This window comes from Budorcas taxicolor, chromosome 25 (assembly GCF_023091745.1).
Source record: "Budorcas taxicolor isolate Tak-1 chromosome 25, Takin1.1, whole genome shotgun sequence".
NCBI classification, from domain to species: domain Eukaryota; kingdom Metazoa; phylum Chordata; class Mammalia; order Artiodactyla; family Bovidae; genus Budorcas; species Budorcas taxicolor.
The window spans coordinates 29921849-29948794 of NC_068934.1; the positions used below are offsets into that span (position 1 = coordinate 29921849).

General features: G+C 46.7%; 2 protein-coding genes across 4 annotated transcripts in view; both read left to right on the plus strand.

Moving 5' to 3' along the window:
• Positions 1-13872: 13872 nt before the first annotated feature.
• Positions 13873-19562, plus strand: TIRAP (TIR domain containing adaptor protein). 3 transcript variants are annotated; one of them, XR_008201527.1, is made up of 5 exons: positions 13873-13995; positions 14201-14359; positions 16266-16862; positions 16953-17028; positions 18623-19562. XR_008201527.1 is itself a non-coding variant. In XM_052662268.1 (4 exons), exons 2-4 carry the CDS (start codon positions 14293-14295, stop codon positions 18640-18642), a joined length of 684 nt encoding a protein of 227 aa, XP_052518228.1. In that variant the 5' UTR covers positions 13873-13995; positions 14201-14292. The 3 variants fall into 3 exon arrangements, 2 of the variants coding, with proteins under 2 accessions (XP_052518228.1, XP_052518227.1); XM_052662268.1 differs by lacking the exon at positions 16953-17028 and having other exon boundaries at positions 18623-18642; XM_052662267.1 differs by lacking the exon at positions 18623-19562 and having other exon boundaries at positions 16953-17104.
• Positions 19563-23515: 3953 nt separating this feature from the next.
• Positions 23516-26946, plus strand: part of DCPS (decapping enzyme, scavenger) — a 41552-nt gene continuing 38121 nt past the window's right edge. Inside the window, exons 1-2 of the mRNA XM_052662213.1 lie at positions 23516-23725; positions 25422-25596. Coding sequence (XP_052518173.1) covers positions 23525-23725; positions 25422-25596 — 376 coding nt within the window. The 5' untranslated portion in view covers positions 23516-23524. The remainder of the gene's footprint in view (positions 23726-25421; positions 25597-26946) is intronic.

The following is a 26946-nucleotide window of genomic DNA, read 5'->3' on the forward strand; positions in this document are numbered from 1 at the left end:
AGGAAGGCAGGAATGAAACCTCTATGGCTCAGATGGTAAAGAATCCACCTGAATGCAGGAGACACAAGAGACAGGGGTTTGATCCCTGGGTTGGGAAGATCCACTGGAGGAAATGGCACCTGGGAAATCCCATGGACAGAAGCCTGGCGGGCTACAGTCTATTTCAGTTCAGTCCAGTTGCTCAGTCATGTCCGACTCCCTACGACCCCATGGACTGTAGCACGCCAGGCCTCCCTGTCCATTGCCAACTCTGAGTTTACTCAAACTCATGTCCATTGAGTTGGTGATGCCATCCAATCATCTCATCCTCTGTCGTCCCCTTCTACCCTCAATCTTTCCCAGTATCAAGGTCTTTTCCAAGGAGTCAGTTTTTCCCATCAGGTGGCTGAAGTATTGGAGCTCAGCATCAGTCCTTCCAATGAATATTCAGGACTGATTTCCTTTAGGATTGACTTGTCGGATCTTCTTGCAGTCCAAGGGACTCTCAAGAGTCTTCTCCAACACCACAGTTCAAAAGGCCTTTTCTTTATAGTCCAACTTTCACATCCATACATGACTACTGGAAAAACCATAGCTTTGACTAGACGGACCTTTGTTGGCAAAGTAATGTCTCTGCTTTTGAATATGCTGTCTAGGTTGGTCATAACTTTTCTTCCAAGGAGCAAGCGTCTTTTAATTTCATGGCTGCAGTCACCATCTGCAGTAATTTTGGAGCCCCCTAAAATAAAGTCTGTCACTCTTTCCACTGTTTCCCCATCTATTTGCCATGAAGTGATGGGACTAGATGCCATGATCTTAGTTTTCTGCATGTTGAGCTTCAAGCCAACTTTTTCACTCTCCTCTTTCACTTTCATCAAGAAGCTCTTTGGTTCTTCTTTGCTTTCTGCCATAAGGATGGTGTCATCTGCATGTCTGAGGTTATTGATGTTTCTCGTGGCAATCTTGATTCCAGCTTGTGCTTCCTCCAGCCCATCGTTTCTCATGATGTACTCTGCATATAAATTAAATAAGCAGGGTGACAATATACAGCCTTGACATACTTTCCCTATTTGGAACCAGTCTGTTGTTCCATGTCCAGTTCTAGTTTGCTTCCTGTCCTGCATACAGATTTCTCAAGAGGCAGGTCAGGTGGCCTGGTATTCCCATCTCTTTAAGAATTTTCCAGAGTTTGTTGTGGTCCATGGGGTTGGAAAGAATCAGACACAACTGAGTGGCTGACCAACAATAACAATAAACCGCCTGCACTCCTGTGGGGCTTTATTCAGGCTGCAGGACTGCAATTAGCCTGATGTCTGTCTTCCCTTTGTGAGGGACACAGGGCCCTAGCCTTCGCCTCTGCCCCAATACCAAATGTGACTAGCCTATCCTTGGCTCTCAGTGTGTTTGCCTGAGTTCCTCTCTGCTCCTGCTGGAGAAGGATCCATCTCTGGCCTCAGTGGCTCAGACAGTAAAGCGTCTGTCTACAATGTGGGAGACCCGGGTTCGATCCCTCGGTCGGGAAGATTCCCCTGGGGAAGGAAATGGCAATCCACTCCAGTACTATTGCCTGGAAAATCCCATGGACAGAGGAGCCTGGTAGGCTACAGTCCATGGGGTCTCAGAGAGTTGGACACAACTGAGCGACTTCACTTTGGACTTCCCTGGTGGCTCAGACGGTAAAGCATCTGTCTGCAATATGAGAGACCCGGGTTCAATCCCTGAGTCGGGAAGGTCCCCTGGGGAAGGAAATGGCAATCCACTCCAGTACTATTGCCTGGAAAATCCCATGGACAGAGGAGCCTGGTAGGCTACAGTCCACCCGGTCACAGGGAGTCGGACACGACTGAGCGACTTCACTGGCCTCAGGGACTTTTCAGTCTAACAGAGGTTAGCTGCTTGAACACAAGGTTCAAACAGCAAGGTACTAGGATGTACTCCAGTGTTCTTGCCTGGAGAATCCCAAGGATGGGGGAGCCTGGTGGGCTGCCGTCTATGGGGTCGCATAGAGTCAGACACGACTGAAGCAACATAGCAGCAGCAGCAGCAGCAGGATGTATTGGGGGTAAGGAGGTGGAAAGGGCAGGTTAAGACAAGTTTTCCTGCACAAGCTGCAAAAATGACCCTTGCCAGAAGTGGTGGTGTTTGAAGAGCGGAGATTGGAAAAGGGAGGACACCCTGGGAGAAGGGGACCCATGGATGGCAGGGAAAGCAGAGGTAAACACTCCATGCAGAGTAAAAGGAACCCTTCCTGCACACCTGGGCACTGGGGTAGCTGTCTGACGGGCTTAATCTCATCTCTCATCTACTCCTCCCACAACACTGGGAACCAGATCCCATAATCTTCATGAGGAAAGTGAGCCTAGACAGGCCCAGCACGTTCCCAAGGTCTCATCTCCAGCAGGTGATGAGCCCTGGATGTGAACCCCAGCATCTCACACCAGAGCCCCTCTGGACCACCTTACAGCACACTGCCTCCCAGGATTCCCGCTAAGTCCTTTTGGCTGGCTGCTGAGAAAAGTAGAAAGTCAGATTGAAAGGGAGGTCATGCATCTTGTTCCCTGTTGCTCAGTCGCGTCAAACTCTTTGCAACCCCATGGACTGCAGACCCCAGGCTTCCCTGTCCTTCAGTCTCCCAGAATCTGCTCAAACTCATGTCCATTGAGTCAGTGATGCTATCTAACTCTCTCATCCTCTGTCATCCCCTTCTCTTCCTGCCTTCAATCTTTCCCAGCATCAGGGTCTTTCCCAATGAGTCAGTTCTTCACATCAGGTGGCCAAAGTATTGGAGCTTCAGCTTCAGTATCAGTCCTTCCCATGAATATTCAGGACTGATATCCTTTAGGATTGACTGGTTTGATCTCCTTGCAGTCCAAGGGACTCCGAAGAGTCTTCTCCACCTCGGCCCTATTCAACCACCTCCACCCTCCAGCATTTCAGGTGCACAGCAGTAGGAGGGTTTCCCACACCGACATGCCAAGGAAGATACTGACATTCCCTCCAGAGGGAAACAAGCTCAGAAAATGTCACTCCCTATATACCCAGCATCTGCTTCACAAGTCCATCAACATCCCAAAGAGAAGTCCCTTCACTCTGTTTAACCCAGCACTCGCCACCATTTGCCCATCTCACTGGGCCTGGCTTTAGTGCCTGCAGGGCAGTGCCCGGCCGTGTACTTGGATTTGACCGTGAACTTCAGGGGAGCGTGGCAGGCCCGGTTGCCCTTGGCGGGGGTGGGGTGGGGGTGGGGTTGCCTGTCTCTCCGCTGTTACCACCGACTCGGCTGTGCCTGGCCTTTGGAAAAGTCTGGCATCATTTTCCTCACTTGCCTGAAAAGAAAAAAAGGTATACACGCTTCCCTGGCCGGGTGTTGGGGCTTCCCTGATAGTTCAGCTGGTAAAGAATCCGCCTGCAATGCAAGAGACGATTTCTGGGTCGGAAACCCCGGTTCCATTCCTGGGTCGGGAAGATCCGCTGGAGAAGTGTTAGGCTACCCACTTCAGTATTCTTGGGCTTCCCTTGTGGCTCAGCTGGTAGGGTGTTGAAAGGTGAATCAAATGAGTGAATCAAAGGTACTTTCCTTGTTTGACAGAGAACAGTCCCGAGCCTGCGAGTTCCGCTGCTGGTTTCGGGGAACTCGGGAGGAAAGACCTCGCTAAGCTCACGCCGGCTCAGTGGCTGCGCGGATGCCCGCGATCCTCCCCGTGGGCCCGAGGACGCGGGCGCGGAGGACTTGGCCGCCGGCGGGCAGGGCGTCCCCTCAGGCCCGGCTCTGCGCGCGGGAGCGGCGGGCGGAGGAGGGGCCGCGGGGCCTGGCGCCTCCGCGCTTCCGGGGCAGCGGGCGGCCGAAGGCACTTCCCGCGGACGGGCGGGCGGCCTCGCGCCGGAGCCCGCGCCCCTCACTGGTCGCACCAAGGCGGCGCCAGGCGCACCCAGGAGCAGGTGAGCGCTCGGACCCCGCGGGCCGGGATGGGCGGGGAGAGCATGGGGCGGGGCCGGCAGGACCCCCGCGGGCAGCGGAGACCCCCCGCTTAGGCCCGCGTCCGACCCAGTTAGCGGCCGATCCCCGGTCCCCGCTCCCGGACTTGCCCGTCCCCTCCCTGGGACACCTCTGCCGGGTTCGCCATCATTCCCTCTCCGCCCCTTCACCTGGCCGCCCGTAGCACTCACACGGCGGAAACGGGGTGAAAAGGCCCTCGGAGAGCGCTGTCACCTTCTCTGTCGCCGAGAAGCTCGTGCAGAGAATCCTTGACCCTGGGCAGCCTGGCTCGGTCAGGTGGCTTCCGTCTTGACCCGTAGATTCTTTTCCCTCCAGTCTCCCGCCTCTTTCTCTGCTCGCAGCCTCTCTCTTCTCTGATGGCCTTTGTGACAGTGTTTCAGCAAGAGCAGGGCTATACTTAAGGGTAAAGGTTTGTGAGGGGGGATCCCTTCCACAGTCATTTCGTGAACCTAGGCCATGGTGTGGTTGTGACAGTACTGAGCGAGACAGAGTCAGCCCCCGGTTCTCCACCTGGAGACACTGGGAAACACACACACCCAGCCAAGTGCAGCTGAGAGACCGGAGGATGAGGTACACACTTGAGCTGACCCAGGGGCTACAGAGAGTCAGAAATGACCCACCATCAGAGAAAGTCGCGGTCTAGTTAGTTTTAAAACCTTTTATAAAAATGGATGTACAACCTACACGCAGAAAAGTGCCCAGATCTTAAGTGTACAGTGTACCCAGTGTCACTGGAGGATAAATAAAACATCATTCACACTCCAGGTGCCCTTCTGGGGGAGGTGTCTTCCAATCACTTCCACCTAAGGGTGACTGCTACCCTGGCTTTAACATCATAAATAATTTTATTTGGGTTTGAACTTTGAAAACTTGGGGTCATACTTCTGTACTTTTGTGTGTGGTGTTTTGTGCTCAATATGTTGATTAACTCTTGTTGCATTTAGCGGTGGGGCTTCCCTGGCAGCTTAGCAGTGAAGAATCTGCCTGCAGTGCGGGAAATGCGGTTGGATCCCTGGGTCAGGAAGTTCCCCTGGAGGGCGGCATGGCAACCCACTCCAGTATTCTTGGCTGGGAAATGCCATCGACAGCGGAGACGGGCAGGCTACAGTCCATGGGGTCGCAAAGAGTCAGACACGACTGAAGCGACTTATGCATGCATGTGTGGGTAGTTCACTTATTTTCATTGATGTGTAATTTTGCGCTGTATGGATCGACCCCAGTTTATTTCTGCATTCTACTGGATACATAGATTGATGGATATGGATTGTTTCCAGCGTGGAGTTGTTGTAAATAGTTATGCTGAGGCTTTCTTATGGTTGTCTTTCGGTGAGCATGTATAAGTGCTTCTGCTGAGTATATTCCTAGAAGTGGAATATAGTGCCAAACAGTTTTTCAAAGTCCCTGTACCAATTTACACTCCTACAGGCAGTGCATGAGTTCCTGTTTCTTCACTTGCTTACCAGTACTTGGTACTGTCTGTCCTCTTCATTGTAGCCATCCTGCTGAGTGAGGGGAAGTCGGGTTGCACTGAGGTTTAATTTGCATTTTTTCTGGTGACTAATGAGTTGTGCCTCTTTTCATGTCTGCTGGGCATTTGGATATCCTTTTGTGAAGCATCTGTTCGATTCTGCCGCCTGTTTTTCCCAATTCATTGTTTCTTTTCTCCTTACCAGTTTGTAAGAGTTCCTAAATACTATGGATATGAGACATATTGGATATGTGATATTTTCTGTCTGAGGAGATTGCTTTTTCACTCTCTTGATGATGTCTTTTGAAGAACAGAAGTTCTTCAATTTAACATTGTACAGTTTATCATTTTTTCCCTTATGGTTCTATTACTTATGTTCAGTTTTTTTCTTCTTTTTTTTTAATTGTTACCTATTGGGGACATAGGGGGTGTGCGAAATGGGTGAAGGTAGTCAAAAAGTATAGACTTCCAGCTATAAAATAAAGAAGTTCTGGGGGTGTAGTGAACAGCATGGTGACTATAGTTAATAATACTGTATTGTGTATTTGAAAGTTGCGAAGGCAGTAGTACTTAAAAGTTTTGAGGACAAGAAAAAAATTGCAAGTATATAGTAATAGATGCTAACTAGACTAACTCCAGTACTTTGGCCACCTCATGCGAAGAGCTGACTCATTGGAAAAGACTCTGATGCTGGGAGGGCTTGAGGGCAGGAGGAGAAGAGGACGACAGAGGATGAGATGGCTGGATGGCATCACTGACTTGATGGACGTGAGTCTGAGTGAACTCGGGGAGTTGGTGATGGACAGAGAGGCCTGGCGTGCTGCGATTCATGGGGTCGCAAAGAGTCGGACACGACTGAGCGACTGAACTGAACTTAACTGAGACTTATTGTGATGATCATTTCTAAATATCAAATAAATTGAATCATCATGTTGTTCACCTAATGTTAGATGTACAATGTTAGATGTCAATTATATCTCAGATTTTAAAAATCAGGAAAATAATCATAATCAGGAAGATAATCGCCTATATTTTCTTCTAAAAGCTTTGTTGGGATTCTCATGTATATCTACTATCGATTTGAAATTACTTTTTTAGTATGTTGGAGTATGTGGGTCAAGCTTCATTTGGTCCTACGAGGTGGTCTAAATTGACCCAGACCACCTCTCCCACTGTACTGCAGTGTCAGCTTTGTTATAAACCAGGAGAGTATATAGATGTGGGTCTGTTTCTGAACACCCTGTTCTTCCATTAGTCTGTCCTTGTATATGAATATCATTGTGCCTTAATTACTGTTGTTTTATACTGTCTTTATTATGCTGCTAGTTGAAGTCCTCTCAAAGTTCCTCTTTAAAAATTTGTTTTTTTTTTTTATATATCTGACCTCCCCACCCCCAAGCCTTTTTCAAAAATATATAAAAAGCAATCATTTTGAAAGCTCAAAAGGAAACTAATGTATAAAGGCATAATTTATAAACTGTATCCATCATTAAATTCATTGCTGCCACAATCTATATTACATTCAATGCCTGCAAATTTACATGAGACCTATGCAAAGCACATAAAAAGTAAATTCACATCATTTTAGTTTAAAACGACCTTTAGGATATAGTTTTAAAACAAAGGGAGTTTTTTACAACTTAGGAACTGTTTTCCAAAGACCAGTTTGCTACATTTGACAAAATACAGCAACACATTAAAATGCTTCCCATTCATGTTTGGTCAGTAAGATATATTCCTATGTGACTGAAATACAGCTAAGGTTTTAGATTTTAACAACCAAAGTCACAATGCTTTTGGCTGATAATTTAGGGAGTTCCCTGGTACATTGACTAGTGGTTAGGATTCATCACTGTCAACTGCTATGACCCAGATTCCATCCCTGGTCTGGGAACTGAGATCTCACAGGCTGTACAGTCAAAATATAAAAAAATAAAATAGTGGGCACTTCTATACACACATGCACACACACACACACGAAAATTTTGACTTGCTATTTGTTTATTTTTGGCTGTGCGGGGTCTTCACTCCTATGCGGGCTTTCTCTAGTTGTGACAAGCTAGGGCTCCTCTCTAGTTGCAGTGCATGGGCCTCTCATTGCAGTAGCTTCTCTCCTTATGGAGTATGGGCTCTAGCTGCTTGGGCTTCAGTAGCTGTGGCCTGTGGGCTTGGTAGTTGTAGCTCCGGGCTTCTAGGGCACAGGCTCAGTAGTTGCAGTGAACAGGCTTAGTTGCTTCTTAGCTTGTGGGATCTTCCCAGACCAGGGATTGAACCCGAGTCTCCTGCGTTGGCAGGCAGATTCTTTACCACTGAGCCACCAGGGAAGCCCTTGACATGTTTGGTGCTGGTTTAGTCACCAAGTCCTGTCCAACTCTTGTGACCCCACGGACTGTTGCCCGCCAGTCTCCTCTGTCCATGGGATTTTCCAGACAAGAATACTGGAGTGGGCTGCCATTCCCTTCTCCAGGGGATCTTCCTGACCCAGGAATCGAACCCCAGTCTCCTTCATTGCAGGCAGATTCTTTGCTGACTCAGCTATGTTTAAAAGTCTTCAAAATTTACAAAATGTAGTGCTGAAAGCATTTGTACTTTGTTGTATATTCAGCAAAAAGATTTAGTTTAATATAGATTATAAGACTTCAGTTAATTACCCAGAGTTCTATGACTATTTTCTGCCTGCTAGAGTCCCATCTTAAATCTGACTTTATAGCAAAATCAGTAGTTTGAAATTTATTTCACAAAATCAATCCCAAGATGTGCTGGGCACTTTTCAATTATTCCACTGCTGATATACATCGAGACAAGTGGTTCCTTGTGTCAGAATTACCTGAGAGCTCTTAAAAAATACAGACTTGCAGGCCCCACTTTATTGAATAAGAATTTGCAGAGGTAGCTATTTGTAAATTAATTAATTATTGCTTATTTTTGGCTGTGCTGGGTCTTCGTTGGTGCACACAGGCTTTCTCTAGTTGTGGTGTGCGGGGACTACTCTAGTTTCGGTTCATGGGCTTCTCGTTTCTGTGGCTTCTCTCGTTGCTGAACACCAGCTTTACGGTTCACAGGCTTCAGTGGTTGGGGCATACGGACTCAGCAGCATGTGGGATCTTCCTGGAGAGGAGATCAAACCCATGTCCCCCGCACTGGCAGGCAGATTCTTAACCATTGGACCACCAGAGAGGTCTAGTAGCTATATTTTTTTTAAGTTTTCTCAGTGATAATGATATGCAGCTTCGTTTGGGAACCACTGCTGCAGCCCACTAGATCAGTCTTTAGGTGCATCAGAATCCTGGAGTATTTGGGGGTTTTTTGTTAGTATTTTTGTGTGTGTGTATTTTGTTTTTTTGGCTTTGTGTGTGTGTGTGTGTGTGTGTGATTTCAGTTTTTTTGCTTGATTGGTTTTTGTTTGTTTTGCCGCAATATGCAGCTTGCGGAATCTTAGTTCTCCAACCAGGAATTGAAACCAAGGCCCCAGCATTGAGAGCACCGAGTCCCAACCACTGGACTGTCAGGGAATTCCTGGGGGTACTTGTTTAAAAACCAGGTTCCCAAGTCTTCCTCCCAGAGATGTGATTCAGTGGATTTGGGGTGGGGCATAGGAACTGGCATTTTTAAACTCTTCATTGTGATTGGTCCCTGTGTTCACTTTAGTGATGCATGACGAATTACTACAAATTTAGCAGCTAAACCAACACCTGTCTGTTACCTCAAAGTTTCTGTGGATGAAGGGCCGGGGAAAGGCTTGGCTGAGTCTTTTGCTGGGGTCTTACCCAGCCAGCAGTCCAGGTGTTAGCTAGGGCTGTGGTGCCATCAGAGACACAAATGGGAAAAGAATCACTAATAAGCCCGCTCAGGTTATTTGTTGGCAGAATTCATCTCCTTGAAGCTGTAAGACTGAGGTTAGTTCTTGCTGGCCGTTAGCGGGACACCACTCTTGGCATCTCAAGGCTGCCCAAAGTTCCTTGACACCTGACTCATGACATAGGAAATTCTCCCAAGTTAGCAATGGAGTCTCTTTCCAGTCTGCTAAGATGGACTTTTACACCCACTCCCATGCACACACGTAAATCTGTATTAATACACAATATCCATATATTGTGTGTTTCTATTCATCAATAGGTATTCATTATACCTAGTGATACATACATGCAATATGTATATTTGCTATTATATATAAATATATATAAATTACACACAATATAAATATATTTATATTATTTATAAATATATGTATATAAATATTTACATACAATATAATATAAATATCTAAATATTTATATACACATCTTATATAGCAAATATACATACTGTATATATATATCAATAAGTATAAACATATATACACACATGATTAGGTTACTAATTATATGATCTATATATGTATGTATACATTTATAAACATATGCTTGCGCGCACACACACGCACCATACGCATAGTAACATAGTATGTGAATGACATACTACAACCTTCGCCATACCCTGTTGTAAGAAGTTATATGTCCTGTCCATGCTCACAGTTGTGAACATTGGGGCCACCTTAGTGTCCATAACTGTAGTGTGTCTATCAAGCTATTAACAGTTCATTTCAGCACTTTAAAAAAATACTTATTTTGACTGTGCCAGGTCTTAAGTTGCAGCATGCAGGATCTTTAGTTGTAGCATTCAGTGAACTCTTATGTGGGATCTAGTTCCCTGACCAGGGATCAAACCTGGGCCCCCTGCATTGGAAGCGGGGAGTCTTAACCACTGGACCACCAAGAAAGTCCCATAATTTCAGCACTTTAAGGGACATTGTCCTGCAAATTCTAATGAATCTTGTCCTGACAAGTGTTTCAGCAAGCGTTTGAGCCTTTGAAACCAATGTTCTTAATTTTGCAGTCAAAGATCAAATGAAGTGTAGATGATACTATATCCATCAAAGAAGTGAACAACTCCCTCGAACAGTTTAGACCTTTAAGCAGACCAGTTTTTAGCACTTAGAGTCAATGCTTTCTCTATTCAGTAGCCTCACATACAATCAAAGATTGTGTATTACTTTCCCATTGCTTCTGTAACAAAGTACCACAAAGAGTGGATTCGTACTGAATACATTTATTATCTTATAGATGCCGTGCATCCCTTCTAGAGTTTCTAGGGAGGAATCCAGGTCTTTGCCTTTTCCGACTGCTGGAGGGTGCCGCGTTCCCGCTGATAGCCCCAGGTTGGCAGAATTCATCTCCTTGAAGAGGAGCCCCACAGTACCCCGACCTCTGCTTCTGCTGTCACATCTCCTCTCACTCTGACCCTTCTAACTCTTCTAAGACCTCTGCGATTACACTGGCCCACCTCGATAATCCAGGCTCATCTTCCCGTCTCCAGACCCTTAATCACATCTGCAAAGTCTGCTTCTTCCAAGTAACATAGCTTATTTTCACCCAGGATTAGGATGTGGATGTCTTTGGGGGACCACTGTGCCATCTTCCACAGATAATATTTCCTGTTTAACAGAAATGGAATAGGAATTAGATAAGATACATAATCATATATCTTCATAGGTTTCAGTACATTCCCTATACAATAGATACTGGAGACCAGTTAGATATTGAATAATACTTAATACACTTTGGGTTTTATTCAGTGGAGCTTTATAGTATTTCTCTCACATACTAAGTTCCTTCTTATAATGTTGAAAAAGTATTCTAAAAACACTGACAGTAACATGCTACTGTTTTTTGGTTTTGGTTTTGTTTTGAAGAAGCTCTTCACTAATTATCTATCAAGTTTTTGTAATTGTCTACAAAGTAGGTATTTAGGTCTATATCCTTCTACTTGATGAACTGTTTAAAGGAACAGGGAAAAGTGATTACAGAACAAACCAGAGACTAGACAGAGTGAGTGATGAGAACTTCCAGTTGGAGATTTGGGTTCATTAGCTTCTTGCCTGCCTGACAAGTATGTCTTCTGCATCTAACACACGACTATTACTAAAGCTTGTTAAGATTAAAGCATGTCTGCGTGTGATCGCTCCACAACCTCGGCTGCACGAGAACTGAAAAAAAACAAGGAAAATGCAGTAGGGTTTTAGATTCTAGGAAGCAGACAGTGTACACAGTTAATGGAACTGATCTTCATTCTTGCTCGAATTTCCTTTGTCAAAGATGCTATTTCCTGTGTTTGAACTTTTGCATAATGTCCGTCACTAGGGCTTATACCAGTCCACTTCCAGTGGCTACTGGGCAATTGGATTTCTTCCTAAAGAAATTGTTCCTAAACAAACAATGAAAAAACACAGCTACTAAAAGTCAGCATGTAGTGTCAAAAGGGTAAATTGATAAACGGAGACACTGAATCTTAAATCTACATTGGTTAAGTATTCTAAAGTTTTATGTTAATTTTGAACCTTTAAGCTGTCATAAAAATATCAAATCAGTCTCCAGTTTGTGTGTCAAAGCCAAATAATGGATTTTCAAATTAAAACACAATTGAAAACACATCTAAGATAAAAAGCAAGTAGCATGTCTACTCCTGAGGTGCTGGGGGCGGGGAGCAGGGCAGGGAGGGGAAGGACATCCTGAATGGCTGAAATGAAGATGTCAAGAGACAGCGACTCCTAGACTTCCTTGCTGGTCCAGTGGTTAGGACTCCAATGTAGGGGGCCTGGGTTCGATCCTTGGTCGGGGAACAAGAGCCCATGGGCCGCAACTAAGACCTGGCACAGCCAAATTAAAGTAAAAAACAACAACTCCCAAATCTAACAGTAGTCACTAGGCACTGCCTCAGCCTCTCCACTTAGGGGGTCTGAAACCCAAAGCATATTCGCTGGGAAGAGAAACACAAATCTTTGTTAATGTTCCCATTTTCGTGTGTTTTTGGCTGGCTTAGCAGCTGTCTGCTTTGCTCTTTCAAACATGCTTCTTCCCAAGCCCATCCCAACTCCTCCTCCTGCCCCCGAACACCTGCCCCACCTCTGCTGCTGCAGTTCAAGTTCTCTTTTTGAACTTTTACATGTCTTCATGAATCAGCAGTACCTCTTGTCTTCTCTCCGTCGGCTTGGCATAAGGGTGTTCAGCATTTAGCCGAATGAAGCATATTTGTCCAACATTGAAAGACTTTCTTCAGCTTCTGAAAACTCTTTCTCAGTGTGTCTATTCAGACATGTCCTTTCTCTGTGGCTTCCCAGGGCGGTGGGCGGGGCGGGGGCGGGGCAGGGTTGTCTTGACCTCTGCAGATCCATCAAATAGTGAGACAGCAGCCCTTGCTCTAGTGCCCCGTTCTCTGCCTTCATCTCCAGAAGCCACTAGATCGCAGTGACTCTGTTTCAGATCAGGTGGGCTCTGCTCCACACAGTGTCCTCCCAGAAACCTAAGCAGAAAGAGTCTCCGCCATCAGGGACATTGTGGTGGAAAGAGAACACAGCAAGTTGCCGTCTGAGGTAGTCTTGGTCCTTTGCGTTTCCATATAAATGTTAATGCCTTTTGACAGTCCCTTCCCTCCACTTCCAAAAAGTAAACCAACAACCTTCTGGAATTTGGAAAAACATTGACTATATCCCCCCAGTATGTGGCTTGTTTTATTTTTTTAAATATTTATTTGCTGCACTGGGGCTTAGTTTCATCATACAGGGTCTTTCATCATGGCATGTGGACTCTCTAGGTGAGGCTCTTGGGCTTAGTAAGTCTGCGGCATATAGGATCTTAGTTCCTCCACCAGGGATTGAACCCAGGTCCCCTGCATTGCAAGGTGGATTCTTAACCACTGGACCACCAGGGAAGTCCCTGGATTATTTTATTTTTTCATTTATATTTATTTATTATTTTCTCTATTTGTGAAGAGCAGGTGCTTGGGCTTCTCATCTTGTTGTGGAGCATTAGCAGGCTCTAGAGTGCGCAGGCTTCAGTAGTTGCAATTTTCGGGTTCTATAACACAAGCTCAACAGCTGTGGCAAACGGGCTTAACTGCCCCAGGCGTATGGAATCGTCCCGGACGAGGAATCGAACCCATGTCTCCTGCATTGGCAGGCAGATTCTTTACCACTCAGCTACCAGGGTAATTTTTTCCTGAGCATTTATGCCATGCACTTTACATAAATCATCTCATGTAGTCTTCACAATAATGCTGAGTAGGCTGCAGTATTATTCCCATTTCACAGATGGAAAAACTAGTTTTGCAAGAGTAAGTAGTTTACCAGAGGCCACAGTTCATAAGAGATCTAGGAACTCTGCCTGCAGAGTGTGTAAACTTTACCACTTTGTGCAGCTGAGGGAGAGAGGGAAGGAGAAAGGGCTGGATGGCTGGGGGGTGGATGGAGGGAGTTATTTGGGGAAACGCAGGCTTGGAGGAAAAGTCCTCCAAGGTTTCTTACATATGCTGGCTTTCTACTGCAAAATATCTGTATACCTTGACACATAATTATTTGTTCAAATAGCAACAGACCTTCTTCTCTGATTTCAGTATTTACACAGGAAGTTCCTACAACAAGGTGCTTGCCAGTCACCCTTCCCCAGATCCCGAATGCAACCCTGGCCAGGTGGCGCAGAGGACAGTCACTCTGCTGGTCATGCTGAGCTCATACTCTGTAAGTCCGATCACTACACAGATTGGGGTTTCACTAGAAACCAGCTCTAATCCCAGTGGTGGCTGACCCTAATCCCATGAGGGACCCATTGAGAGACTGAGCCTCTGTCAGGCACCCAGAGAGAAGGAGCTCCCAGAGCCCATGCCCAGGGACTGGGAGTAAGGTAGGTCCAGCTTTTGTGACCTGCTCTCTCTGTCTCTTGTAGAATGGCTGTTCCATGAGGTCAAGACTGGGGCCCCTCCCTTCTCCCACTTTACCAATGCCTGGTCTCATGGGGTTAGTTTGGAGCCCAGCACGATGGCATCATCAACCTCCTCCCCGGCTCCTGGCTCCAGGTCCAAGAAGCCTCTGGGCAAGATGGCTGGTGAGTGGACACAGACTCCTAATTCCAGGAGGCTGCCTGGTCCCCAAACATAGGCCCTGGAGAGATTCAGAGGAGGCTGATGGTGACGGGGAGTGGTCCTGTCTTGAGCTCAGTGCCCAGGGCTCTGTGGGGAGTGAGGAGGTGTGCCTCTGGGAGCGTTCAATCATTTCGGCTCACTGGTCTCCCAGGTGTGCTCAGCTAATCTTCCCAGCCTGGAAACCACCATGCTGAGCACTTGACTTGATGTCTCTTGTCGTCTAAATCACTCAGAACCATTCAGAGGAAGGAGATAAGCAGAGCAGACAGAGAGGACAAATCCACCTCCAGAACACCAAACTTTCTGTCCTGATCAGAAGCTGCAGAGGCTGAGCTGAAATTATATGGAGTACTCAACAATATGCCAGATATGGCATTATTTCCTCTAACCTTCAACAACAACTGAAATGAACCCATTTTCCAGATAAGGAAGTGGAAACATTGCCTGGCTTGTTTAAGGTCATCCAGAAAGCAAGTGGTCCACAATCAAATCTGTGGGGCCCTCCAAAGTGTGGTTTGGAATCAATCAGTGCTAAGGTCTGCAGGAGTTCTGGACAGTGACCTCCTTCCACATTTCCACTTTACCCATTTGGCAGGAAGCTAGGATTTCCCAGGGCTTCCCAAGTGGCGCTAGTGGAAAAAACCTGCCTGCCAATGTGGGAGACATAAGAGATGTGGGTTCGATCCCTGGATTGGGAAGATCCCCTGGAGGAGGATATGGCAACCTACTCCAGTATTCTTGCTGGAGAATCCCATGGACAGAGGAGCTAGTGGGCTACAGTCCACAGGGTCGTGGAATCGGACATGATTGAGGAGACTTAGCATGCACGTACCTAGCACATAGGATTTCTCATGGCCAAAAGGTGCCAATCCCTGCCTCTCTTTCGCTCCCCTTAATCTAAATCCACCTCCCCTGAGTGCTAAAAGTGGGTTTGGGGACTCACTGACATTTACCAGCTTAACATAATTCTGCTTACAGACTCACAGATGGTTGACTAGTCATCTCGTGGGAAGTTCTGGTTAGGATGAGGGTATCAGAAACTAAAGGGCGTGGAGCAGGCAAAGCTATCTTCCCTAATCAGGCTGGTAAAACAGCTAGAGTTGTTGTTGTTGTTTCTCATATTGTTGTTATACCAAAGATTTTTTTTTTAATTATTGAGGTATAATTGACATACGCTATTCCATTAGTTTCAGATGTACAACATAATGATCCAGCATTTGTATACATTGTGAGATAATCATCACACTAATTCTAGTTAATATCCATCACCTTACAGTTCCTTCTTGTGATGAGAACTTTTAAGATCTACTCTCTTAGTAACTTTCAAATATGCAGTACAGTAGGACAAGCTGGTTTTACACCTCTGCTGACTTATAAAACTGCCAGGTATATTTATTTATTTTGGCTGTTCTGGGTCTTTGTTGCTGTGTGTGGGCTTTCTCTAGTTGCAGTGCACAGGCTTCTCATTGCAGTGACTTCCCTTGCTGAGGAGCTTGGGCACATGGGCACCAGTAGTTTCTGCTCATGGGCTCTAGAGTGAGGGCTGGAGCTTAGTTCCCCGGAGGCACGTGGAATCTTCCTGGACCAGGGCTGAAACCTGTGTCCCCTGCATTGGCAGGCAGATTCTCAACCATCGGGCCACCGGGGAAGTGCAAACAACCAGCTTTTATGTATCCCCCAAACCTTGAAAGACAAGGGGAAGTTTGGGGCAAGTCTTGAGGGATGAACACAGTACACAGAACAGCTGGTGTGAGAAGGTGGGCAGGGGAGACGGATTGAGGTCCCTCCCGAGGTGACTCTTCTCTGGAGGGGTCCGGAGGAAGCCCCTGCTGAGAACTCCAAGCCTAAGCAATGCCTCTCTCCCTGCAGACTGGTTCAGGCAGGCCCTGTCGAGGAAGCCCACGAAGATGCCCGCCTCCCCAGAAAGCGCCCTCAGTGACGTTTCACAGCCGAGCTCACTGGACAGCCCCCCATCCCTGGGCCCCAGCTCAGAGGTGTCTCCCATCCCTACACCGTCGCCCGGGGGCGCCAGCGGTGGCAGCGGCAGCAGCAGCAGCGGCCGCTGGAGCAAGGCCTACGATGTGTGCGTGTGCCACAGCGAGGAGGACCTGGTGGCCGCCCAGGAGCTGGTCTCCTACCTGGAGGGCGGCGCCGCCAGCCTGCGCTGCTTCTTGCAGCTTCGCGACGCCACCCCCGGCGGCGCCATCGTGTCCGAGCTGTGCCACGCGCTCAGCAGCAGCCACTGCCGCGTGCTGCTGATTACCCCCGGCTTCCTCCGGGACCCGTGGTGCAGGTACCAGATGCTGCAGGCGCTGAGCGAGGCCCCCGGGGCCGAGGGCCGCACCATCCCCCTGATGTCCGGCCTCAGCAGAGCCGCCTACCCCGCGGAGCTCCGATACATGTACTTCGTGGACGGCCGCGGTCCCGAACGTGGCTTCCGCCAAGTCAAGGACGCTGTCATGCGGTGTAAGCTTTGGGGAAGGGCTTGCTCTACCTGGGCTTTTAGGAGATACCAGTGTGGCCTAGTATGGGCTTCACTCTATTTTATCTTTTTAGGAAAATATTTGTCTGCTCAGCATCTTTTAGCTGGCGGGGATCTTCCTTGAAGCAAGAAGGCTCTTTCAGTTGTCACGTGAGAACCCTTAGTTGCAGGGAGGCAGGATCTAGTTCCCTGACCAGGGATGGGACAACCAGTACCCCCTCTGCCCCGCATTGGGAGCACAGTCTTAACCACTGGACCACCAGGAAAGGCCCTAGGCTTCACTTGATTGCACTTGGCAAATGCTGTGTTTTGTTTTGTTTTTTTTTACAAACAGGTTTGTGGCAACCTTTCCTGGTCAGATGATAATTAGCTTTTTTTTTCTTTTTTAGCATTATATATTTTTAAATTAGGGCTTTCCTGGTGGCTCAGATGGTAAAGAATCTGCCTGTAATGCAGGAAACCCAGATTTGATCCCTGGGTGGGGAAGAGATCACCACTGGAGAAGGAAATGGCAACCCACTGCAGTATTCTTGTCTGGAGAATTCCATGGACACAGGAGCCTGGTGGACTACAGTCCATGGGGTCACAAAGAGTTGGATACGACTGAGCAGTTGTTCCTATTCCTATTTTTTAATTAAGGCATGTACATTTTTTTAAATCAACTTTTTATTGAAGTTTATTTGATTTACAATGTTGTGTTAATTTCTGCTCTACAGCAGTGATTCAGTTATACATATTTTTTTAATCTTCTTTTCCATTATGGTTAATCATAGGATATTGAATATAGTTCTCTGTGAAGGTATGTACATTGTTTTTAAAAACATCATGCTTTTGAACACTTAATAGATGACAGGAGAGTATAAACATAACTTTTACATGCACTGGGAAGCCAAAGAATTTGTGACTCACTTGACTGCAATATTCGCTTTATTATGGTGGTCTGTAACTGAACCTGAAGTGTTTCCGAGGTCTGCCTGTAGTTCAGGATGCAGGCTCTGGAGAAGACCGTGTTACCTGGGTGAGTTACTTAACTGCTCTGTGCCTGGGTTTTCTCATTGGTTGAATGAGAATTCTATTATATACCTAAATAAGTATGTACACTAAGCAGGTATTCAGGATACTTCCTGCCACATGTAAAGTACTCGTAACAGGCAAGGCCTAGCACATGTCAAATCCTCAATAAATACTAGCCATTAACTTCATGGGACTTTCCAGGTAGCTCAGTGGGTAAAGAATTAGCCTGCAATGCAGGAGTCACGGGTTGGATCCCTGGGTTGGAAAGATGCCCTGGAGGAGAAAATGGCAACCCACTCCAGTATTCTTGCCTGGGAAATCCCATGGACAGAGGAGTCTGGTGGGCTACAGTCCATGGGGTCGCAAAGAGTTGGACACAACTGAGCGATTGAACATACACACACATAAACATCATCATTACTAGCATTAATAGTATTAGATTTCTCTCATTGAGGTCAGGTTGGCCTCAAGAGCTAGGAATGTCTACCAAGAGCTAGGAACATGCCAGGAGGGACCCTGGTTTAGTATTGGTTTGGTAAAGCAAACAGGTGCAAAATAATAGGAAAGGATTGCCCATGACAAGCATATCCAGGGAGGGGCAATATGTAACAGTGGGTTTGGAAGGTAAAATATAGACTAAAAGGCAGTGGAGGCGGGGAGCTGTTGGGGAAACAGAGACGCTGGGATCTGAGTATGGTGACAAGCTCTGCGCCTCTTGGATCTCTTTCAGACCTGCAGACCCTTGGCTGATCCTTGATCCATCACCACAGCACCCAGAAAGTTGGAGCAAAGTGGGAAATGGAGTTAGAGGGACCAGGGCCTGGGATTTCAGCAGACACACTGAGTTGTAAGGAGTGAGTTTGCAGGACATTGCATGTGACCCAGGGATCAGACTGTCTGTGGCCTCCATATCCGTGGGCTCTCAGGAAGGACCCAGGGAAGTTGGGGAGTCCCCCCAGGAAGGCCTGGTGAGGCTGGGGACTCCCCCTGGAAGGCCTGGGGAGACTGGGGACTTCCCCAAGAAGGCCTGGGGAGGCTGGGGATCCCCCAGGAAGGCCTGGAAGAGCCAGAAAGTGGAGGTGGGAGGAAGTACTGATACCAAGATATGGCCCACGTGATGCCACCTGCGTGACTGGACATGAAGCCTGGCAGGTCGTGTCTGTGTCTTCATCCCCTGTAATCGGGCACTGGTGTTGAGGTGCATTCCTCTTGAAGAGGTGGCTCACCTGAGTAAGGAGCTGGAATCCTGGACCACTTGCCTCAGCTGCGTGGTTTTCCACGGTGTCCGGGGAAGCCCTCAGCAGGCGTCAGGAAAAAGCAACAGGTATGGTGTCTTTCACACTCACACTCCTGCTGGGGTCTCCCTGTGATGTCGTTCACATCTGAAAGGTATAAGGAAGATGCCCTCAGCATTGTTATTTCCACTGCATGCCTGTCATTCAAGACCCACACCCAGAGACCATTCAGAAGAGATAGGAGAGAGCAGGGAGCAGGTGGGGCGAAGAGAAGGGAAACTCAGACCTTTTAGCTGGGATCAAAAGCCCACTCACCGATGCACTGTCATGGGGGCTTCATCAGGGGTCTGGCCAGAACTCACGCTTCCTCATGCAGAGAGCTCCTCACCCCTGCACTCAGAGGAATCAGCATATTTCCTCTGGAGGATGGTATGTTTTCAATAAAACTTGTTGTTGAGCTGAAATGAACTTACTATTTCCCTGATGTATACTTTTGTGTCTCTTCGTCCACTCCCCTCCGACACATCTCCTTTTACTGAAAAAATATATATACATATATGTATTTTTAAAAACTGAGATATAATTGACATATATTAGTTTCAAGTGTACATGATTTGCTATCTGCATATATGAAAAAACCTTTAATTACAAATTGTCTTATTATATATGAAAAGACTAAAGAATAATGTAGTACACTCACGTACTCTACACCCAGCTTAGAAACAGACCCTCACAAGCCCCATGTTGCTCCCTATCTGCCCTTAATTATATTCTCCTTCCTTCTCCTACTAGAAGTAACCACTGTCCTAAATTTTGAATGTTATCACTCTTAGCTCTTCTCTAGAAATTTATTACATATGTATGCATCCCTGACAGCATACATGGTTTTGTATTGTAAATAAGTGGTGTTATGTTTACAGATTATGCAAATTCCTTCCTTTGGCCATATGTTTGTGAGATGTATCCATGTTGATGCATGGAGCTCCAGTACAGTCACTTTCATTCCATTATGTAAATATACCACTGTTTAGCTGCACATTCTTTTACAAATGGACACTGGGTTGTTTCCAGTTTTTTTTTGCTATTGAAAACAATAAGCCTGTGAGCATTTTTATTCTTGTATATGTTTTCCAGGGCAAGATTTTCTAGGATTTAACCTAAATGGGGAATATTCAAGAGTATCCAATGGTCTTGGTAGAAGATATGAAATTTTCCTCCAAGTTGATTCTGCCAATTTCTGTTCCTACCCTGTGTGTATAAGAGTTGCCACTTTTTCATGTTCTTGCTAACAATTAGAATTATCAGGTTTTTAAATTTTTATGTTTTGCTGCACTACACAGCTTTTGGGATCTTACTTCCCTGACTGGGGATTGAACCCAGGCCCTGGCAGTGAAAGCGCTGAGTCCTAAACACTGGACTGCTAGGGAATTACTTAGAATTATCAGTTTTTTAGGGCTTCTCTAGTACCTCAGACAGTACAGCATCCGCCTGCAATGCAGGAGACCAGAGTTCAATCCCTGGGTTGGAAAGATCCCCCTGGAGAAGGCAATAGCAACCCACTCCAGTATTCCTGCCTGAAGAATTCCATGGACAGAGGAGTCTGGTGGAGGACAGTCCACGGAGTCACAAAGAGTCAGACACAACTGAGTGACTAACACAGACACACAAAAACGTCGGTTTTTTAAGTGTATGTTAGTTTGGTGGGTGAATACTGGTATCCTGTTGTCATAATATTCTTTCTTCTCTTTTGCCTTTATTATAAAAAATATACACTAAAAGGAAGGAGGCAATCTGACAAATCCCTGTATACCTATCACCCAGTTTCAACAATTACCAGCTCAGAGATAAGCTTTTATTAACAATAACCCTACACATAAATTACCTCTAGATCCTTTGAAGCCTAGGTGTTATTTTATTTCTAAATATTTAAGTATGTCTCTCTAAATTATTAGAAGTTTTTTTTAAAAAGATATAACTACAATATAACAGTATCTTTTAAAGAAGTTTTATTTTTTAATGTAAACACTTCTATTTGCAGTTTGTGCTTCTTGTGTCTTCTTTGGGAAATCTTTCCTACTCTTGTATTTTCTTATAGAAGTATTTTACATTTGGTTCTTTAATCCAGCTGGATGTTTGGATGTTTGTTTGGGTTTGTTTTTGTTGCTCCCGATTTGTAAGTCAGAGAAACATTTCCCCCCATTTGAATAGCCAGTCTTTACTGGCGTCCTTCCTCCCCCACTGACTGTGCTGTCTCTGGTGTTTTTGTCATATATCACACGCCTAGGTTCTCCAGGCTCTTTCCTTCATCTGTTCATGTACCCTGTGTCAGTGGCACCCTGGCTTACTTACTGTGGTTGTTAGTAAACCTCAATAATTTACAGTCAGCTCTTCCCACTTCTTTTATTCCTCAGAACCACTTCAACGCTTCCCGTTCCTTTATTCTTTCATATGAATTGTTTATTCAGTGTGTCAGATTCCAGGAATGGGCCAATTAGTATTTTTATTGGACTTACATTGAGTTGAGAGATTAATGTGGAAAGAATAGATTTTAATATTTTGTAAAAATGTTATGACTCCATTTCTTTGTCTTTAAATGTATTTCAATAAACTTTGTATAAATCTTTTCCATATTGGTCAGTCACATTTTTTATGAGATTTATTCCTTAGCGTGTCATATTTTCTGTTGCTAGTGAAAAAGGTATTTTTATTTATTTTGTGCTGCAAAAAGCTTTACTTTTTCCATTTGATCCAAAGCTTGAGAGAGGGTGTTAAAAAGCTGCCTAATGGCTGCAGAGAGGGGCTTCAGGCAGAAGCCCTGATATTAGGGGGCTCCTAAAAGGCCCCTGGGCTCCAGAGGTTCCTAGTTTTGCTTGAGGGTTAGCCTTTTGAAGAGATATTCGTCCAGTCCTGCCTGGGGATCAGCCAGCCTGTGAAGGTTGGTCAGGTGGTTACCTGTCTTCTTGATGAGTTTCACCTCCTTATCTAGGGAGTGGTTCTCCAGGAAGTCACAGATGTGGGGGTCTGCACGGGCAGAACCCAGGCCATGCAGATCCACATGGCCTGCTCTAGGTTCGTCTCCAGGAGAAGGGCAGCTTCAATAGCGTCCTGGGTTTTACCCCACTCCTCTTGAGACAGCTTCTGCACCTCCAGGAAGAGGGTGCAGCTGCTGCACTGGCTTGGCATTTTCAAGAAATGCTTGAGGGCCCTCGCGCTTCTCCTTGGACAATTTACAAAAGAAGTGGCCCACGCCCTCCAGAGCCACCATGTTGCAGTCCAAATAGAAGCCCAGAGAGAGGTAGGTGTGGAAGGCCCGCAGCGTAAGTGACTGACAGCGGCCACCACCTCAGTGGCGTAATTCTGATCTATCTGGGAGCTCATGGTTGATCAGTAATAAGGAGTTAAGCTCCAAAAATGGTGGTGGCTGGTCCTGGTGATTGTGGACAGCTGAGTGACTGATTCTGAAGGCTGCCACTGGAAAAAAGATTGGAGGGTGGTCGGAGGCTGGAGCGAGGGGCATCCCTGGGTCTGTTCTATCCAAGCACTGTTGAAGCGAGACAGATCCGCGAGACTGCAGAGGGAACTACGAGTTATTTTTAAATTATACTTTTTGTCTGTTATTGGTGAGCTTCCCTGGTGATTCTGCCTGCTAATGCAAGAGACACGGGTTTGATCCCTTGGTGGGAAAGATCCTCTGGAGAAGGGAATGGCTACCCACTCCAGTATTCTCGCCTAGAAAATCCCATGGACAGAGCCTGGAGGGCTACAGTCCATGGGGTTGCAAACAGTCGGACACAATGCAGCAACTAAACAACAACAAGAGGTGAAGACTAAAAAACTGGCTGAAATAGATTTTTCAGTTTGAATTCCGGGATCATGTAGGCAGTATGAATCTAAATTCTAAACCTGAATGGAAATTGACCTGTGATTACAAGTTTTCAGGATTTTTGTTTTTCCCCCTTCTCTCCAGAGCCAGATGTTGAGGCAGATAAGTTTCCTATTTTTTGTTCCCTCCAGCGGGACAGCTTTTAAAAAAATTTCTAGGTAGTTGGCCTTTCATTGAGGTGGTGGCCCTTTAGAGATGTTGCAGAGAAATTATAAATAGAAGTTTTACATGGCAGTCTCTCTAGTCCTCCTGTTTAGAGACCTACGGCCTTCTCTCTTCCCTCAGCACCGGCCTCCACGAGGGCGGGCCAGCACAAGGGCATCAAGGACAAGTAAACCCGAATTAAAACGCTGGATGGGAGCAGGTCCCAGGAATCCGAGCTCCTAGGCTCCTTAGCGCCGGAAGAGCCCCCGGCTCTGGGCACGAAGCACGTCGGGAGTTGTAGTCGCCACCCCCGTCGGAGGTGGGAGGAGCTTGTGAGGTTTGCGCAGGCGCACACCTCCCGCCCGGCAGCATGGCGGAGCTAGCCCATCCTCAGAGCAAGAGAAAGCGCGAACTGGACGCCGAGGAGACGGAGGCATCCAGCACAGAGGGAGAGCAAGCGGGCGTTGGGAATGGTACTTCTGCCCCTGTCCGCTTACCTTTCTCCGGCTTTAGGGTGAAAAAAGTGCTGAGGGAGTCTGCGCGGGACAAAATCATTTTCCTGCACGGGAAGGTACCAATAGGCAGTTCTGGGGAGGGGATACGGAAGCGGGTGACCCAATCGTCGCCTCGGAGGCGGATTTTTTTTTTTTTTTTTAATAGATTCTTCGGAAAGTACCAATCGCATTCCTGCGTCGGGGGAGGCAGAGTGTACTAAAATGCATCGGAGGGTTGGTTGGTGGAAGGGACAAGATTATCCGTGAAATTAACTAAGGGAATTAACACGCGTAGGGCTAAATTTCCTAATTACTTTTTCTAAAATAAAGAACTAACACCAGTAGAGTGTATTGCCGATTAAAAACCACATGTTGAAGTCCTTAAGCATTCATCGTTCATTCTTTAAACCTGTAAGATGCTAGTGAAAGTGAAAGTGTTAGTCGTTCAGTTCTGTCCGACTCTGCGACCCCATGGGCTGTATCCCACTAGGCTCCTCTCTCCAAGGGGTTCTCCAGGCAAAAATGCTGGAGTGGGTTGCCATTCCCTTCTCCAGGGGATCTTCCCAACCCAGGGATGGAACCCACCTCTCCTACATTGCAGGCGGATTCTTTACTGTAAGGTGGTAATTCAGTTCAGTCGCTCAGTGGTGTCAGACTCTTTGTGACCCCATGGACTGCAGCTCACCAGGCTTCCCTGTCCATCACCAACTCCCAGAGCTTGCTCAAACTCATGTCCATGGAGTTGGTGATGCCATCCAACCATCTCATCCTCTGTCAGAAGCTAGTAAATGTTGCTGGATGGTCTTGTTCATCCAGGCCCCAGGCAGTGACATAGAGACTGTGGGAGGTTTGATCCTTGCTCTACAGGACTCCACCCCAACAGGGGAGACAGTTTATTCAATTGCTGGTCCAATTCTACATGTCATGAGCTGACAGGCCAGCACTGATGAGAATTACCATCTTTGATCTCCAGGAATGCACAGTATCTTCCAGTAGGCAGACACCGCTGGCTCAAATACTATGTGCTCAGCTTTCTAGCAGGGACTCAGGAGAGACCAAAGACCACCCCTAAGAACTAGTGAGGAGGCCGTCAGAGGGTTCTCCAGAACTCCTGGCAAGGGCTTTCACTTTTGAGCTCGGGGGAACCTGAGGCATCTGAGCCCATCTCTGTGTCTCATTGGCCATGCGGGAGCCTAGTTCCCTGACTAGGGATGGAACCCATGCCTCCTGCATTGGAGGTCCGGAGTCTTAACTACTCGACCACCAGGGAAATCCCTGCATCTCTTGTGTTTTAGCAAGGTTCTGTCTGGTTCTCTGAGCCTACCTGTCTTCAGTCTGTGGTGCCTGCTGAAGATTTTAACCAAGAGAATCTTTGAGCTTGAAGCTAGTTGGGATACCCAAGAGATTCTACTTTCTGTTTCAACATTGACTGTGTCACTTTGGGCAAGTCACTTAATCTTCTCTAGACCTCAGATTCTTCATCTGTAAAATGGGGAGAATTTGACAGAGGCCTTGTGAGCCTAAAAGAGAAGATAGCGGAGAAGCTTTGCATCTTTCAGAAGAAGGACGCCACAAGGATCTGGGCTGATGAGAAGACGTCTTCTGTGGGAGAGGAAACATGAGTACCTTTGGCTAGACTTCCCCAGAGGGAAGACTGCAGGGAAGGAAACCCCGAGTGTTGGGATTGCAGAGGCCCTGGGAGCGTTTACGTTTGCTCTCCAGGCCTCCCCTGTGGTTCTGCCTCTGGGCCCACTGATGGTGTCTCCCCCACAGGTGAATGAGGCATCTGGGGACGAGGATGGGGAGGATGCTGTTGTGATCCTAGAGAAGACGCCATTCCAGGTGGACCAGGTGGCCCAGCTCCTGAAGGGCAGTCCTGAGCTCCAGCTCCAGTTCTCCAATGATATCTACAGCACCTATCATCTGTTTCCTCCAAGGCAACTCAGTGGTAAGACGGGAGTGGAGGTGGCTGGCTGTGGGCAGAGTGCTGGTGGGGAAATAGGGGAACAATGACCACTCCACTACAGACTTACGTGTTCCAGTTCCAGTGGCCCCATGTGGAAGGATGAGGGGATGCTTGGCATTCTATGAAGACATTTTTGGTCGTCAGAACTGGGGAGGTAGGGTGTTGCTGGTTCCTAGAGGATGGAGGCCTTAGATGCTGCTAAATAACCTACAAAGCACCGGATGGGCCCCCACAACAAAGAAATGGCAATGTTGTCAAGGTTGAGAAACCCAGCTCCAGCATGATGTGCTTTGGGGCGGGAGTGTGATTCATAGGAATAATGGTGATTATCCGTACTTCTTAAACCCTTTCTGTTGTACTGGCCACCGGTTTTAAGTATTCTACATGTCTCATTGTATTTAATCTTCAGGACAGCCCTATTTTGGTAGGACTTTACAGAGGAGGAAACTGAGGTTTGGGAAGGTTAAGAAAGTTGTCCAAGATCACACAGCAAATAGGTAGCAGAAAAACTGAGATCTTTGATTGACCAAGGAGTTGCTTTCACCACTTGGCTATGGAATGAGCAGTGTGCCGGGTGCTGTAAGATCAGTTAGTTTCTGGAAGGCACTCACTGTCTAGGGTGGGGGAACAGGGAGTGTAATTGAGGAGGGACTTGAGAAGGGGAGGATTTTGTGGGTTGAGAAGCAGAGATTTTTGGTCATTTATGGTTGCCTGAAACACAAGACCTTGTACTCAGTCCAAATGTGATGTGGGACCAGGCAGGCCTTTCCTGCAGAGGTTGGGGAGGCCAGCCTTTCTTCTTCTGGAGAAAATGGCCTGAGCTGTGTTATGGGCAGGCCAATTGATGTGTACTGAGGTAGGATATCACTTTTGATCTTTTGTAGTTTTATTACACTTGAACTGAGGGGGAAAAAAAGCAGAGATTTGGGTTTTTTTTCTTTTAATGATTTCTTTTTTGGCTGCCCTGGTTGACATGTGGGAGATCTTAGTTCCCCAACCAGGGATTGAACCAGCGCCTCCTGAATTATAAACATGGATGCTTAACCACTGGATCATTAGGGAAGTCCCAGAGATTTGGTTTTGATCACAAGTATTAATACTTTTTAATTTATTAAGAAGAACTGATTCATTCTAAAAGACCCTGACACTGGGAAAGATTGAAGGTAAAAGGAGAAGGGGGCGACAGAGGATGAGACGGTGAAATAGCATCACCAACTCAATGGACATAAATTTGAGCAAATTCTGAGAGATGGTGGAGGATAGAGGAGCCTGACATGCTGCAGTCCACGGGGTCACAAAGAGTCCGGCATGACTTAGTGACTGAACGAGAAG